The sequence below is a fragment of the Hypanus sabinus genome, chromosome 22 (genome assembly GCF_030144855.1).
Source record: "Hypanus sabinus isolate sHypSab1 chromosome 22, sHypSab1.hap1, whole genome shotgun sequence".
In the NCBI taxonomy this organism is placed as follows: domain Eukaryota; kingdom Metazoa; phylum Chordata; class Chondrichthyes; order Myliobatiformes; family Dasyatidae; genus Hypanus; species Hypanus sabinus.
The window spans coordinates 24,095,997-24,109,272 of NC_082727.1; the positions used below are offsets into that span (position 1 = coordinate 24,095,997).

Sequence of the window (13,276 nt, forward strand, 5' to 3'; positions counted from 1 at the left end):
AGAACTGAGATGCGGAAAATCTTTTTCACCCAGAGAGTGGTGGATATGTGGAATGCTCTGCCCCAGAAGGCAGTGGAGGCCAAGTCTCTGGATGCATTCAAGAGAGAGTTAGATAGAGCTCATAGATAAAGGGATATGGGGAGAGGGCAGGAACGGGGTACTGATTGTGTATGATCAGCCATGATCACAGTGAATGGCGGTGCTGGCTAGAAGGGCAGAATGGCCTACTCCTGCACCTACTGTCTATTGTCTATTGCAACCTTTGATGCCCTTACTTATCAAGAACCTATCACCCTCTGTTTTAAATATACCAAATGACTTGGCCTCTACAGCTGTCTGTGGCAATCAATTCCACAAATTCACCACTCTCTGGCTAAAGAAAATTCTCCTAATTTCTGTTCTAACGTGATGTCCTTCTATTTTCAGGCTGTGCCCTCTGGTCCTAGACTCCCTCACTACAGAAAACATACTCTCCATATCCATTCCTAGCTAGGGCTTTCTATATTCAACAAGTTTCAATGAGATCCCCCTCATTCTTCTAAAAGCCAGTGAATACAGACCCAGAGCTGTCAAATGCTCCTCATATGTTAACCCTTTCATTCTCATGATCACTGGTGAATCTCCTTTGAAATCTCTCCAATACTGGCACGTCCTTTCTCAGATAAGGGTCCCAAAACTGCTCGCGATACTCTGACTATTGCCTTATAAATCCTCAGCACAAGGACTACCAAATCCTTTTGTACCTCTGATTTCTAAATTTTCTCCCTATTTAGAGAATAGTCTGCACTTTTATTCCTTCAGTCAAACGCACGAGCATACACTTCCCTACAATACATTGCATCTGCCAGTTCTCTGCCCATTCTCCCATTCTGTCTAAACCCTTCTGCCCTCGCAGTGCCTTGTGTACAAAGCTCAGCAGGGAGTTAAGCACCTTGTCAAAAATCACCCGAGACGGAAGCTTTCTTCAGGGTTTTTAATGAGAAACATTTGTGAAACTGCAGTAAGTTAAAACACGTACTAGATTCAATGCAGAATCGTCGTGCACCTGAATATATGAATATTATGGATTATTCTCACGATCAGTGTTAAACAAGTTAACACACACATGCAACATTCTATAGCTATGCTGTGGACTAGAGTGAACTTGGGACGAAACAAAAACTTAATAGTGATGAACAATAAACATAATACTTTCTTCAAGGTACATTTACTGGATGTTACCAATATTAACAAGCTCAAGATTCACAGATGTTGCTGTTTCAAGGCAAATACAGAGTGGATGGAGATGGATGGCTTTTTATCGTGTGTGCTTCAAGTCAAAATCCGAATTAACCTGCACAGGAATTGATGTGAAAAACCAGCTTACATCAGAAGTGACGGTTATATACAACAAACTACATGCATAACAAACCGTGCCTCCAGAGATAGGACACCCTCTTTCCTCATCACTATCTGCCCCTCCTCCTATCTTTGTATCGCTGCAAACTTGGCCACAAAACCATCAATTCCGTCATCCAAATTATTGACATTTAACAAAGCCAGGCCAAAACGCACTGGAATGAGGCCTCCTCTACCCAGAATCCTGTTGACAAACGTGCAGTCACTGGAGAGTACAACTGAGGATCTGAGGACAAAACTGTTGTCTCAGAGGCAGATGAGAAATATCTCACTGGTTTGCCGTATGAAAGCCACGCCAGATGCGGCTGTCAAACCAGAAGAGTTTGCGGTTTACAGAATGCACTGAGCTATGGACTCGGGTAAGGCAAAGGAAGGAGGTGTGTGTTTTATGCTTAACTCCTGTTGATGTTCCGACAAGGTGGTTCTGTCAAACTCATTTTCCATCAACTTGGATCCCCTAACAATCAAGTGCCGTCCATTCTATTGGCCTTGGGAGTTCTCATCTGTGATCCTGACCGCGGCCTATATACCACCAGTGGCTGACTGTAACCAAGCACTCGCGACACTGCATGATGCCAACCGCAGACAAGAAATAGCCCAACCCGATGCATTTCAAATTATTGGCAGAGACTTCAACCAGGCTTGTTTGAAGAAATTCCTGCCCACTTATCACCAGCATATAACCTGTAGCACCAGAGATCACATCATACTGGACCACTGCAACACTATGATATGGAATGTCTACCATTCCTTCTACCTGTTGGCAGTAAATCGGACGCCTGGCTGTCCTCCTCCTACCTGTGTACAGGCAGACCCTAAAAGGCAAGGCCCCAGAGATTAGAACAACTAAGAGGTGGTTGCAGGAGGCAGAGAAACAATTACAAGATTACAGAAGTCTGCTGAGGGCCAGATCAGAGGGATTCAGCTCTAAAGACCAATAAAACCACAGGAGGAACCGGTATGATCTCCGGAAAACCATCTCACGAGCAAAGTGGAGATTCCAAACCAAACAAATCAATGGGGGATGCCCAAGAGCTGTTTCAGGGCTTGAACGCCGTCACCTCCTGTAAAGTTAAATCAAGTGACATGGGAAACAGCAGGGTTTTGCATCCAGATGAGCTCAGTGCCTTGTATTCTCACTTTGACCATCAGAACATGGAGGAATCGTCACAAACCCTGACACCTCCTGATGACCCTTTGTCCTCAGTATCACACTGAAGATGATGCATTCCAGAGGGTGAACCCACGGAAATCGGCAGACAGGGTACGTGGCCACATACTAAAGACCTGTGCTGACCAACTAGCTGGTGTATTCACCTCAGCAGTGTGTGTACCCACCTGCTTCAATTATACCAGTGCCCAAGAAGAGTGTGTGGTGATAACTATGGCCCAGTTGTACTTAGTGCTGTACATACACAGTGATGAAGTATTTTGAGAGGCTGGTGATGAAACATATCAGCTCCTGACTGAGAGCAGACTTGGATCCTCTCCAATTAGCCGACTGGAGCAACAGGTCCACAGTGGGTGCCATCTCATTGGCTCTACACTCAATCCTGGAACACCTGGACAGCAAAGGTGAATAATGCAGGATGTTCTTTATCGGCTACAGCTCAGCATTCAATAACATCATCCCCTTAAAACTAATCAATAAACTCCAAGTTGGCTGTGGGCTAGAGGTTGTTCCTGAACCTGGTGATGTGAGTCCTAAGGTTCTTGTACGTCTTCTACAGGATGGCAGCAGTGAGTAAAGAGCCTGGCCTGGGTGGTGGGGATCTCTGAAGATGGATGCTGCTTTCCTACAACAGCATTTCATGTAGATGTGCTCAATAGTTGGGGGCTTTTCCCATGAAGTACTGGGCTGAATCCACTACCTTTTGTAGGATTTTCTGTTCAAAGGCATGATGCAGCCAGTCAATATACTCTTCAATGCACATTTGTAGAAGTTTGCCAAACTTTTAGATGTCATGCCGTATCTCCGCAGACTCCTCAGGAAGTAGAGGCACTGCCATGCTTTCTTCGCAATTTCACTTACGTGCCAGGTCCAAGACAGGTCCTCTGAAATAGCAACACCGAGGAATTTAAAGTTGCTAACCTTCTCCACCTCTGATCCTCCGATGAGGACCTCTGGCTCCCTCTCATGAAGCCTACAATCAGCTCCTTGATCTTGCTGACATTGAGTGAGAGGTTTTTGTTGTCACACCACTCAGCCAAATCTTCAATCTCCTTCCTGTATTTTTTAAAAATCTTTTTATTAATTATTATTGAAGATTGACAAAAAAAGATACGGTAAGTCAATATATCATTATGTGCAATAAGGAATTAAATTAGCAAATAACTGATAAACAAGGCTAAGAAATATATCGATAATAATAAAAAAGCAAAGTGTTCAGAATTTTTTTTGAAAGAAAAAGAAGGAAAAAAGGAACCGCTACTAACTAAAAACAAGCTGTATGCTGATTCATCACCACCTTTGGTTTGGCCCACATCAGCAAACTTGTATACAGTGTTGGAGCTGTACTTAGCCACACAGTCAGAGGTGCAAAGTGAGTAGAGCAGGGGAATAAGCACACATCCCTGTGGTGTACCAGTTGGTTTAGTTTCCTGTGGAGGAGATGTTCTTGCTAATCTGAACTGATTGTGGTCTGCAAGTGAGGAGATTGAAGATCCAATTGCACGAGGTGGCATTCTCGGTGCCATTCCAAGAATTCCTTCTCTTGGGATCCAGCGCCAACCTGATTTTCTCAATCTACCTTCATATTGAACTCACCACTAAAGTTGCTGTTCCGCTGCCTGAGAAAACCCGTCTCAGATTACCCACCCAAACCAAGGAGGAGGAGGCAGAGCACGCAATGGCACGCACGGGTTATGGCCTTCAGAGCACAAGGCTGCGACAGCTTGTCTGAATGAATCAAATACATTTTTAAGCTCATACATGAAAACTAGCCTGTAGATGATTCAAATTCAGATTCATTTATTTACTATGTGCATTGATACAGGAGCTGCCCACCGGTATCACCACACATTCTGGCACCATCATAGCATACCCACAATGTTCTGCAGAACCACACAGAACGCAACAAAAGGAACACACCAAGTGACAAAAGAACATCAGTGACAGAAACCCTGTTCCTCCCTCCCACCGACCCACCCATGCACAATACACAGTCCTCCAGCCCCAGGATGCTACTGATGATTAGATGCTGCTGCAGAACCAATCGCCAGTTTGAGTCATTCGGTGAATATTTACTCAGATATCCATGTCCAGGACTCTGGCCCTATCACATGACCAACAACGACCACCCCTATGCACACCCAGCTTCAAGTGTTAGGTTGCTCTCCCAGCACCCGATCCCGTGGGTTACCACTTGGTTCCTCAAATTCCCTTTTCCTGGAATTTCTCTGTTCACGGAAAGAACTTCTCCCATGTCACTACATCTCAGGAGGTACAGAAGCCTGAAGGCACAAACTCAGAGATTCGGGAACAGCTTCTACCCCTCTGCCATCCGATTCCTAAATGGACATCAAACCCTTGGACACTACCTCACTTTCTTAAAATATACGGTATTTCTGTTTCTGCATAGTTTTTAAAATCTATTCAATATACGTAATTGATTTACTTGTATATTTATTATTATGTTTTATTTTATTTTTTTCTCTCTGTCTCTGCTAGATTATGTATTGCATTGAAATGCTGCTGCTAAGTTGACAAATTTCACGGCACATGCCGGTGATAATAAACCTGATTCTGATTCTTCCCGCTCCCCCCCAAGTATTTCCCAATGCCTCAATGATCTTTTATCCCAAGCCTACTTACTGTGGCTAGCACTCTACGCACAGCCATGTTCTCATGTGTTTTGCCTTTGTTCTTAATGGAATCTATTTACTGACAAGCCTGTACGAGAATTAAATGACACCCTTTCCCATACAACACAGCCTTAATACAGAGTAACACACACAAAATGCTGGAGGATCTCAGCCAGACTGGAGAGGAATAAACTGTTGACATTTCAGCCTGAGACCCTTCATCAGGACAGCCTTTCTTTTCAAATTTTTTTTATTATTATTACTCAAAAATAACACAGGTACATCGAAGTAACACCACTTACAATGCCTCAGAAAAAAGGAATTATGTTAAAGATTGAAAATTTTTGTGAATAAAAAAAAAACTCCTACTAAGCTAGAAAAGTGAGAAAAAAAAAGAAACCCATTGGGGGGTACAACCCCGGAGCCATGCGTCATACAGAAAGCTTCTTAAAATAAACATCAAGCCACCAACAAGAACGAAAGATATGTCAAAAAAAAAATTTACACTTAGATTGTGGAGGAAATCTATCAGTTAACTGAAATGATAATAATGAGCAAATGGGCCCCATCTCTTCTCAAAATCAAATGAAGGTTCAAAAGTTTGACTTCTTGGACAGCCTTAATATACCATTCCAGGCCAAAGCTAGAAAGATCAGTATTCTACCAAATATCAATGCAGAGTACCTTGGAGCATGTGTATATTTGAGGAGAAGCGCCCTCTGGTGTAACACATGATGCTTTGCACATTGCAATGTTTTTAAAGAAAAGAATTATACTTACATCCCAAAAGTCATTCATGCTGTGGATCGTTTGGAAGGTGACCTGTGTATCTACTGCTGTTGAGAGGAAGAGATCTGACATAACCTTGGTGTAGTAGTAGGTATTTGAACTGGTCATTCCATAAGTCACTGGAAAATAGAGGAAGCCAGATGATTATTAATACCAATTCAATTGTTAATTATCATATTGGGCAGATAGAACATAGAGCACTACAACACAGTACAGCCCATGGTGTTGTGCCAACCTATTAATTCATTAACCAAGCAATCTAATCCTTCTCTCCTCCATTTTCTTATCTTCCTTATGCCTATCTATGAGTTTCTTAAATGTCCCTAATACAACTGCCTCTAACATCAACCTTGGTAGAAATTTCATGAACTTACCCTGCGCTTTGTAAAAGTCTTACCTCTGACATCCCCCCCTATATTTTCCTCCAATCACTTTAAAATTGTTCCTCCCTTGTTTTAGCCATTTCTACCCTGAGGAAAAAGTCTCTGGCTATCTATTGATCTATGCTTTTTATCATCTTCTACACCTCTATCAAGTCACCCCTCATTGACCTTTGCTCCAAAGAGAAAAGCCCTAGCTCACTCAACCTGCCTTCATCTGTCATGCTCTCGAATCCGGGCAGCGTCCTGGGAAATCTCTTCTGCACCATCTCGAAAGCTTCCACGTCCTTCCTCTAATGAAGCAACCAGAACTGAACACAATACACCCAGTGTGGTCCATTCAGGTTTTAAAAGAGCTGCAACATTACCTCATGGATCTTGAACTCAATCTGCCAATACACCATACACCTTAACAGCTTTACTATTATATCAGATTTAACTTTTCCGTTAAAATTACTAAAAAAGCTGTACCTGGAATATTTCTTTCTCCTCATCGAGTAAATTATATAATTGTCAGCTAAAATGTGACCCTTATTCAAAAGTAACAAAGCAGAAACTGGATTGGATTAAAAATAGATCAAAGGGAGGTGATTAAAAGGATAAGAAAGACAGCTCAAGTCCAGTTGAAATCATCATTAGTTGCTACAGAGAATAGGGATATATATATATATATCCTAGTACAAAGAAAACAATTTGAATAACATTAAGCTGGCAAAGAAAATTGAGAGAGGTCAGGAATACTCAAGTCCATAAGTGATAAAGCTATGAAGTACTCATCAGGAAATAAGCATGGGCAAGGGTGGATTTGAGTAATCGTTCACCTTAGTGATTCTGTGGCTATATGGTGTAGGTTTCACCTTTGGTCAACAATAACACAGATATTGCAGAAGCTTTGGTTTGGTCCCAGGTAGTTGCCAAGGGTACAGATGGGGTCCACAGATGTGAACTGAAGGCAGTCTTTGGTTTTCTCAAGTTGAAGGAAGTTTCAGTTCATCTACAGTATTACTGGATGCCTGTTGTGCAGTACGACAGACAGTTCAGGGATGGTACAATGGTTGAGACACAGATGGCTACCAGATAGAGTTTGATGTTGTGTTTATGGATGACGTTGCCACAAGAAGAATCTTTGAGGGACACCTGCAGATCATTTTCTGACTTTGACTGGATTGGTATCTAATTGTGGTGCCACGCAACTGGGCAACAGTGCAGAGAAGCTGGTATCAGAATATCACGGTCAAATCGCCCATGACACAGGTATGACCTCTCATGACTTAATATTAGAGCAACACCATCTGAATCAGGCAGCGAGAGTAGTTGCTTTGCTGCAGGTCTGGCAGGGACGTCTGAACCTTCACTCTTTTCTATCAACTCAGCACTGTGACTTCACGTGTATAAAGGATATACTTTCTTAGAAGTCAGCATGTCATCTAAAACTTTGACAAACTTCCATAGGTGCACCATGAAGAGTATCCTGACTGGCTACGTCATGGCCTGGTATGGAAACATCAATGCCCAGGACAGAAAAGTCTACAGACGGTGATGGATACTGCCCAGTCCATCACAGACAAAGCCCTCCCCGTCAGTGAACACACTGAAAAGGACTGCTGCCAGAAGAAAGCAGCCTCCATCAAAGACCCCCATCATCCTGGTCATTCTTTCTTTTCCCTACTACCATCAGGCAGAAGGTACAGGAAGGAGCCCGAGGTCCCACACCACCAGGTTCAGGAACAGTATTACATTACAATCATCAGGCTCCTGAAACAGCATAGATAACTTCACTCACCTCAACATGGGAGTGACTCCACAACCTATGGATTCCCTTTCAAGCATTCTACAACTCAGTATTATTTATTTACTTTTGGCTTATTAGTTGCATAATTTATAGAAACATAGAAAACCTACAGAACAATACAGGCCCTTTGGCCCACAAAGTTGTGCCGAACATGTCCTTACCTTAGAAATTACTAGATTACTAGGTTTACCTACAGCCCTCTATTTTTCTAAGCATGTACCTATCTAAAAGCCTCTTAAAAGACCCTATCGTATCCGCCTCCAGCACCGTTGCCAGCAGCCCATTCCACACACTCACCACTCTCTGAGTAAAAATCTTACCCCTGACATCTCCTCTGTACCTACTCCCCAGCACCTTAAACCTGTGTCCTCTTGTGGCAACCATTTCAGCCCTGGGAAAAAGCCTCTGACTATCCACACAATCAATGCCTCTCATCATCTTATACACCTCTATCAGGTCACCTCTCATCCTTCGTCGCTCCAAGGAGGAAAAGCTGAGTTCAGTCAATCTGTTCTCATAAGGCATGCTCCCCAATCCAGGCAACATCCTCGTAAATCTCCTCTGCACCATTTCTATGGCTTCCACATCCTTCCTGTAGTGAGGTGACCAGAACTGAGCACAGTACTCCAAGTGGGATCTGACCAGGGTCCTTATCTTCTTTTTTACATTGGTTGTTTGTCAGTCTTTGTTATTTATAGTCTTTACATATTTTCTATTGTATTTCTTTGCTTTCCGGCAATCGCCAACAAGAAAACAAATCTCAAGGTAACATATACTTGAGTAATAAATTTACTTAGAACTTGGAACTTTAAAATATTTTCTGAGCTGGAACTCAACATTACAATTTAAGTTTCTTCAGCTTTGATATGGTTTTAGATGCTTTACAACAATATTTTCACTTGTAATTAGGAACTTGGTAATTCCCCGTCATTGTCACAGTTCAAGTAAATTGAGCTTTCAATCATAGACACAGAATTAAACAGCAGAGGAACAGGTCCTATGGCTCAATTTGTCAAGGTCCATCGAGTTACCAACCTGAGGCAGCCCAATTTGCCTGCATTTGGCTCTATTTCCTTAAAGAACCCCTATCCATATACCTGTCCAAACTTCTTCTACATGTTGTAATTGCACCCTCCTCTATCACTTCCTCTAGTAGCTCATTCACAACACTCTGTGTGAAAAACGTGCTTCTCTGTTTCCCTTTCAATCCTTCTCCTCTTACTTTAATCCTTCTCCTCTCACTTTAATCCTTCTCCTCTCACTTTAAACCTATGCCCTCTAATTTTAGACTCTCTGACTCTGGGAAAATCCTTTGCTTCAGGGAGAAAATCACCAGCCTATGTAGTCTCTTATTATAACTCAGTATCTCCATTATCATATCTGTGAATCTTTTCTCTACTCTCCGCAGATAAATGATACCTTTCCTATAGCTAGGTGATCAGAACTGCATACAGTACTCCAAGTGAGATCTCACCAAATTCTTGTACAGTTGTAACATGACGTCCTAACTCTTGTAGACAATGGCCTGACCAATGAATTCAAGTGTCCCACAAGACTTCTTCACCACCCTGTGTATCTCTGTTGCCTCTTTCAGGGAACTAAATACTTGTATCCTTAGGTCTCTGAGTTCTACACACTCTCCAGGGCCCTGCCATTTGCTGTTAAACTTCTGCCCCAGTTTAACTTACCAAATCCTAGCAAAATGTTATGGAAAGCAGACCCGAAAGATCTTTGGCTTTAAATTTAAGCCGCATTTAGAACAATCAAGGTTTTTTTTTATTGTCAAATTTTTGTGATAAAGAGAAGAGAATTATCAAAATTTAACCCTCAGACTTTTCACTGAGTGTAAAGGGACTGGCAGGAACAATATTATTACATAAATTTTCCTTCCCAATGGAATAGACCAATGCTCATATATATTGAACAATGTAACATGAGCAAACATAATCCTGCTTTACATTAAAAAAAAATCTTCCAAAACAGGAGTTAAGTCATCCATGACTTTTCCTTGTGATTTGCTACAACTGCAGAATGTGTCAGGGAGATGAGAACTATAGAAAATTCCTACAATTGAGATTCATATGTTTTGGTTATGTCCCAGCTTAGAAAAATTTTGGAAAGATGTATTTTCTACTTTTTCTCAACCTTTTAACACGAACCTAATCCTCTTACTGCTTCTCTTTGGTATTCTCGGACCTTAAGATAAAACTTTAACTCCCTCAGACTTGTACGTTCTAGCTTTTATCTCACTTATGGCGAGAAGACGGATTTTGCTTAAATGGAAGGAAGCAGTTTCTCCTACTCATATGCTGTGGTTAGAAGACATTATGACTCATCTTAGTTTGGCGAAGATTCAGTGTTCTATTTCTAATTCAGTACAGTACTTTTATACGACATGGGGTCCTTTTATGAACTACTACTCTAACTTGTGAAAGGCTTTTTCTCCTACATAGATGTTATTAATTATGTCATTCTTTGTTAACAACTTAGCAACACTTTTTTAAAAAATATTTTTTTCCTTGTTCTTACCCATTGGCTTTCTTGGTAGGAGCTAGATTTTTTATATATATAAAATTCCTAATGTATACTCTTTATAAATTTGCAGTATTAGTAATCATTGCCGGAGTACTAGATACACGTATGTTACTCAGTCCTATACAGTTCAATTTTTCTATTGTCTGTATTCTGTTAGTAATTTTTATATATATATATATATATATACTCTGTATTTGTTATATATTCTTGTATACATTAATAAACATATTGAAAAAGATTAATGATCTTGTTAATTGATGGTGAATCTTTGAAGCCTAATAGAAATTTCTCAGAAACTGCTTGAGAACTTTATCCACAGGCAAAAATGAGAAGATCCACACTAACTCCCTTTAATCAATCAAACAAGAAAGGAACACCACGTAAAACATTATCTTGTATGTCTTCATTTACCCGAGGAACCATCATCCTTAAAAATACAATAATCCTTTTCAGAATGATCTTCTTATCAGACACACCTTCTGCATTGATACGTCAATCATTCACCATTTCTATTTTTCTTCAAACCTATAAAGAGCTTGAGTAACACGAACTTCACAGTTCCCAAATATTTGTTACTGCCTCTGATTCGTGAATCACCAGCTCATCTTCTTTCATTAAAATACAAAATGCTCAGCACTAAATGTTAAATGATTGCACATGTCTGTCAAAGATAGTGAACGAACAGTGCTGCAGAAGGGCTAAGGTACAAATGAGCCATTCAGAATGATTAGTGATCGGAAGCACATTACATCATTATTCACCCTGCCCAAAACCACAACAGGATGTTTTGAAACATAAACAGAAGGTCTGCTTCCATATCACCTTTTTCCAAGTATCCATTAATTCAACAGCAAATTAGAATGGACATTGTTGCTTAGAATAAAGCACACACAATTCTGCTGCTTATGTTGGTTATGTAGGAGCCCATGACCTCAGGGTCAGTTTGGGTATAAAACCAAAAATGCAATCTGAAGCTAAGATTAATTATAGTGAATGGGTCATCAAATAGAAAACTCCAAAAGAGACAAACAGATGTTGTGTACTTGTGGAAGCTAAGCAAACAGGATAAATAATAAGACAATTGCTCTGGCCCGCTGCCAAAAGCCAAGGAAGTAAAAGGCTATTATTGAGAGTGATTATTACAAACCTATACAGGACAATCTGTCTGTAAGTACCCGACAATTGTAAATTTTAGGAAGAGATCACTCTGTAAATATCTTTTCCTCTGCCTTTACTTAGATCTTGCTGAGCAGATGAATCAGTCATACTCTCTGAAGCTCTACTAAACATGAACAGCAGCAAATGTGCAGAGTTTTTCCTAATTCCTTGAAACACAGAATAATTTTATAAGGATAATCACAGGCTTGTTTTAAAGCAGCTGCCTCTTAAATGACAGGGACCTTCCATTCACTTACCATTTTTGCATCTCCCTCTCTCTCATCTAACCCAATGTGCTCAAGCTTTCCTTCAAGTCTTCACCTACTCCATCCTAAACTCATTTTCCATAGCATTTCCTCCATCATTCACCAAGGCTTCTCTAACAATTGAGGCCAACCTCTCTTCTCAAATTCAATGATCCATTCACAACAATTAATCCTGGCTTCACATTACACTTTTCACCCCCACCAACCAGTCCAACTGCTTTTATGAGCAGCTTTGTAGACTCAGGAAATGTCATTCGTCCTGTAAAATTTGTCATCGCCCCTTACTCGTCAACACACAGTACATCTAATCTTGTGTTAATCCAAAAAATGTAAACTATCACTCTATCTGACTCTCCAAACTCTTGCCATCATTTCCCTAATCTGTCCTCCTCTTTCCTGCAAATTCCACGCTTAAAACTGCTGGTCAAATTACTAAATTCACAAAACTAACTAAATTCACAAAATACATCTGTGTGGGTGACTGCAGTAAACCTTATTGTGTTTTGTTCCTTATCTGTCCATAGCCTTCTAGGTAGCTGATAGCACAATCACCTTAAATTAATAGAGTTTTACAACACAGAGACAAGCCATTTGACCCTAACCCATATGGACCATCAAGCACCCAATTTACACTAATCTCATTTTATACTTCACACGTTCCATGAACTCCATTCCTTCCAACCCTTCCTCCCCACCCCCCCCACCACCCTCATCCTATCACCATGATCAATTTACAGTGGCTTATTAACCTACCAAACCTCACATCTTTGGATGTGGGAGAAAACTGGAGCTGGAGCATGCAGAAGAAACCCATGTAGTCACAGGGAGAATGTGTAAATTCCAGAGAGACAGCAGCACCTTACGTCAGCCCAGAATCCGGGTTTACTGAAGTTGTGAGGCACTATCTGCCCCATTCTGCTGACCAACAGTTTTCCTCCATTATCTCATTGTATAGGGCTGTTCTTGCCTTGCTTCACTCTTGCTGATCATGGCTACAGAGTCTCCTACAAAGTTTTCCCATAACTTCTTTCCATTTGTAATCCTCAGTAGTGTCAGATGAAAATAAGACCTCATGATCCACATACATGCCAAAGACATTCCAAACTATGCCAAGAACACACCTTTGTTACCCTTTGTTACCTCTTTGTTGTCAG

The 13,276-nt window shown here is 41.0% G+C and overlaps 1 protein-coding gene across 1 annotated transcript in view; it reads right to left on the minus strand.

Annotated features, from left to right (window-relative positions):
* Window positions 1-13,276, minus strand: part of pkd2l1 (polycystic kidney disease 2-like 1) — a 199,393-nt gene that overhangs the window by 53,750 nt on the left and 132,367 nt on the right. The window contains exon 3 of the mRNA XM_059947324.1: window positions 5,983-6,110. Within this exon, the coding sequence (XP_059803307.1) occupies window positions 5,983-6,110 (128 nt within the window). The remainder of the gene's footprint in view (window positions 1-5,982; window positions 6,111-13,276) is intronic.